This window comes from Sprattus sprattus (assembly GCF_963457725.1).
Source record: "Sprattus sprattus genome assembly, chromosome: 2".
NCBI classification, from domain to species: domain Eukaryota; kingdom Metazoa; phylum Chordata; class Actinopteri; order Clupeiformes; family Clupeidae; genus Sprattus; species Sprattus sprattus.
Genome location: NC_137921.1, coordinates 65913406 through 65916480, shown reverse-complemented (window position 1 = coordinate 65916480; position 3075 = coordinate 65913406). Strand labels below are relative to the sequence as shown.

Sequence of the window (3075 nt, the reverse complement as noted above, 5' to 3'; positions counted from 1 at the left end):
CTAAAGAACAAACTTACTAATGAAACCTTGCATTCACACACGGAAATATGATATATACATTTGCTGAATAACACTGACAAGATAAAATGTACTTTGATCTAAAACATTTTTTTAAGCTTTCTTTGAAGAAATGCTCTTTACGTGATGCGTTGATATTTACATATTACCATGGCAACGGCACACATAACAATAGATAATTCCCCACTTGACTGTCCAATCAGATCCACCGGTTTACTCAGGGCTCCAGGCTTGGAGGCCTTTTATGGTGGTGCAGGTTAGTGATGAAAAGACTGCCTCTGTGACATCACCAGGACATGTGTGTGTGTGTGTGTGTGTGTGTGTGTCTGTATTAAAGTGTGATTGTACTCATACGTCCCAATGTCACGAGTCACACTTGAAGACTGATGAGCGATTCAAAGTACATGATCAGTCAAACACAGATATAGGCAGGCAGTTGTTTGCAGATGTTAAAGTGAAAAGGGGATACAGAGAGTGAGAGAAACACCTTATGGCAGTAGACTCTGGAACTCATCTAGCCTTGATGGTGCCTAGACCCCACTCAGATCCGGGCAGGGTCCTTTAAAAAAAACTACACTACCTGACAGTGAATTTACCCCAAGATATAATTCTAATGCAATCACAGAGTACACATCAACCGTACCCATGCATACGTATGTGTATCCATTTGCATATATATATCCATTTGCTTATGTATGTTTATCTGCTTATCTGCTTATCTTCCCTTGCTGTCTTTGATCTATCTCTTCCTCCTCTTCTTCCCTCCTTCCTTCCTCTTCAGTCTTGGGCCTGTCTCAGGTAGATGCGCCCCCCCCCCCCCCCCCTTCTGAGCCAGGTTCGGCTCAAGGTTCCTTCTTGTTTAAAAGGACTTCTGGTTGACCAATCGTCTTTGTTCTTCCTGCTCTGGGGATACAGGATCCTGTAAAACCCCTCAAGACCATGTCCACAGCTAATGGCACCGTATAAATAAGTCAAACTGAATTACGTCTGGCAACAGCTGCCAAAGACAGGGCCCAGGCTCCGTCTCACTGTTCAGTATGCTGGGGCAGCCCCAAACTGGAAAGGAACCTCTACCATGCTTCACTGTTGCCTGCAGACTCTCATTATTGTACCTCTCTCCAGCCTCCAGCGAACAAACTGCCTTCTTCTACAGCCAAATATTTCTAATTTTGACTCATCAGTCCAGAGCACCTTCTGCCATGTTTCTGCACCCTAGTTTCTATGTTTACGTGCTTAGTTCAGTCACTTGGCCTTGTTTCCTTGTCGGGGTAGAGCTTTTTGGCTGCAACTCTTCCATGAAGACCACTTCTGGCCAGACTTCCCCGGACAGTAAATGTCTGTACCTGGGTACCACTGGTTTCTGCCAGTTCTGAGCTGATGCCACTGCTTGAAATCTTCCGATTTCGAAGGTAAATAAGCTTGATGTGTTTTTCATCAGCTGCATTAAGTTTCCTTGGCTGAACACTGCGTCTACGATCCTCAACGTCTTCTTCAAAAGAGCTGGAACTGCACATTTTGAAACCCCTGTCTGCTTTGAAATCTTTGTCTGGGAGAGACCCTGCTGATGCAGTATAACTACGTTGTGACTTGTTGCTGTGCTCAGTCTTACCATGTAAATGGATAAAAAATAAACATTTATTGTTTACATTTTTCAAAGCATTCTTAGTTCATAGCATTTTTTCACACCTGCCTAAAACTTTTGCACAGTACTGTATATGTGCTCAATCCATTGACACAAAGCAGGGGCGCTACCAAGCAGACATTGGTTGAGTATTTCATGGGTGTGGTCATTTTTTAGCAGCCAATCACAACGATTCAACCATACCTTCTTTAAGTTCACACAGACCTCAATAAGTGTTCTACAAATGCAGTGCAGATGCAATGCAGTGCAGAATACACACTCACATAAACATAATGCCTACTGTTAAAGGAACACACACACACACACACACACACACACACATAAACCTAAAAGCATTAACAGTCACATCAAACAAACAAGGACTTGCCGACTGACAAACACAAGCGTATATTTAGACTTCCATAATATGTGTGTGACTATTCCCTTTTAATAAATAAGACTTTCTGGAGCGTCTCCAATGTGTGTGAAAGAGAAGCAGAGGACCATCTGAGGCAATCTGAGCCACGGGTGCGAGACCCCCTCTAAAGATGACACTGTGGCCGTGCAGAGGTGCGGAGGTGCGGAGGTGGGGGTGGGGGGGGAATTGGTCAGCCAATGGGGTCACTTCTTCTTGCCGGCGCTCTTGCGAGCAGCGGCCTGCGCCTGGTTCTTCTCCAGCTCCATCTGGCGCTGGGCCTCGCAGGCCTCCTCCTCCTCCTCGCGCCTCCTCGACTCCTCCTCCAGGAGGCGGCTGCGGAACGCCTCGCGAGCCTCCAGCACACGCTGCCTCTGCTCAGACAGACAGACCTGATGGAGGGAGGAGGAGAGGAGAGGGAGACAGAGGGAGAGAGAGAGGGAGACAGAGGGAGAGAGAGAGGGAGACAGAGGGAGAGAGAGGGAGAGACAGAGGGAGAGAGAGAGGGAGACAGAGGGAGAGAGAGAGGGAGACAGAGGGAGAGAGAGAGGGGGAGACAGAGGAAGAGAAGTAGGGGAGTATGATGGGGCGGAGAGGGGGTGGGGGTTGAAGAGATATGAAGAGATGGAGAGGGGAAAAGGGAGAGGGGGGGAGGGATGAACAGAGCAGGGAGAAACAGGGGGAAGAGAGAGAAAAGGGATGACATGGAACGAGCAGGAAGAAAGAGCAGGCAGAGAAGGGTGGGGGGGGGGGGGGGTGGGGGGGGGGGGGTGGAGACATCATGAATAGCTGGAGAGGGGACATGAGTGAGAATATGCATAGAAAGTTATCCAGTAGGGTGTGTGTGTGTGTGTGTGTGTGTGTGTGTGTGTGTGTGTGTGTGTGTGTGTGTATGTGTGTGTGTGTGTACACATGCTATTGGAAGCTATTAACAATGTGAGAGTTCCAGGACCATGGACAGCAGTAAGGGCCGTAACACATCCACAAAGATCCAAAGCTATGTAACGTTGGGGGACACTCT

General features: G+C 47.7%; 1 protein-coding gene across 1 annotated transcript in view; it reads right to left on the bottom strand.

Moving 5' to 3' along the window:
- Positions 1 to 2260: 2260 nt before the first annotated feature.
- adgb (androglobin) overlaps positions 2261 to 3075 on the bottom strand; it is a gene marked incomplete at both ends in the record, with an annotated part of 54131 nt that continues 53316 nt past the window's right edge. Inside the window, one exon of the mRNA XM_080860369.1 lies at positions 2261 to 2446. Within this exon, the coding sequence (XP_080716495.1) occupies positions 2261 to 2446 (186 nt within the window). The remainder of the gene's footprint in view (positions 2447 to 3075) is intronic.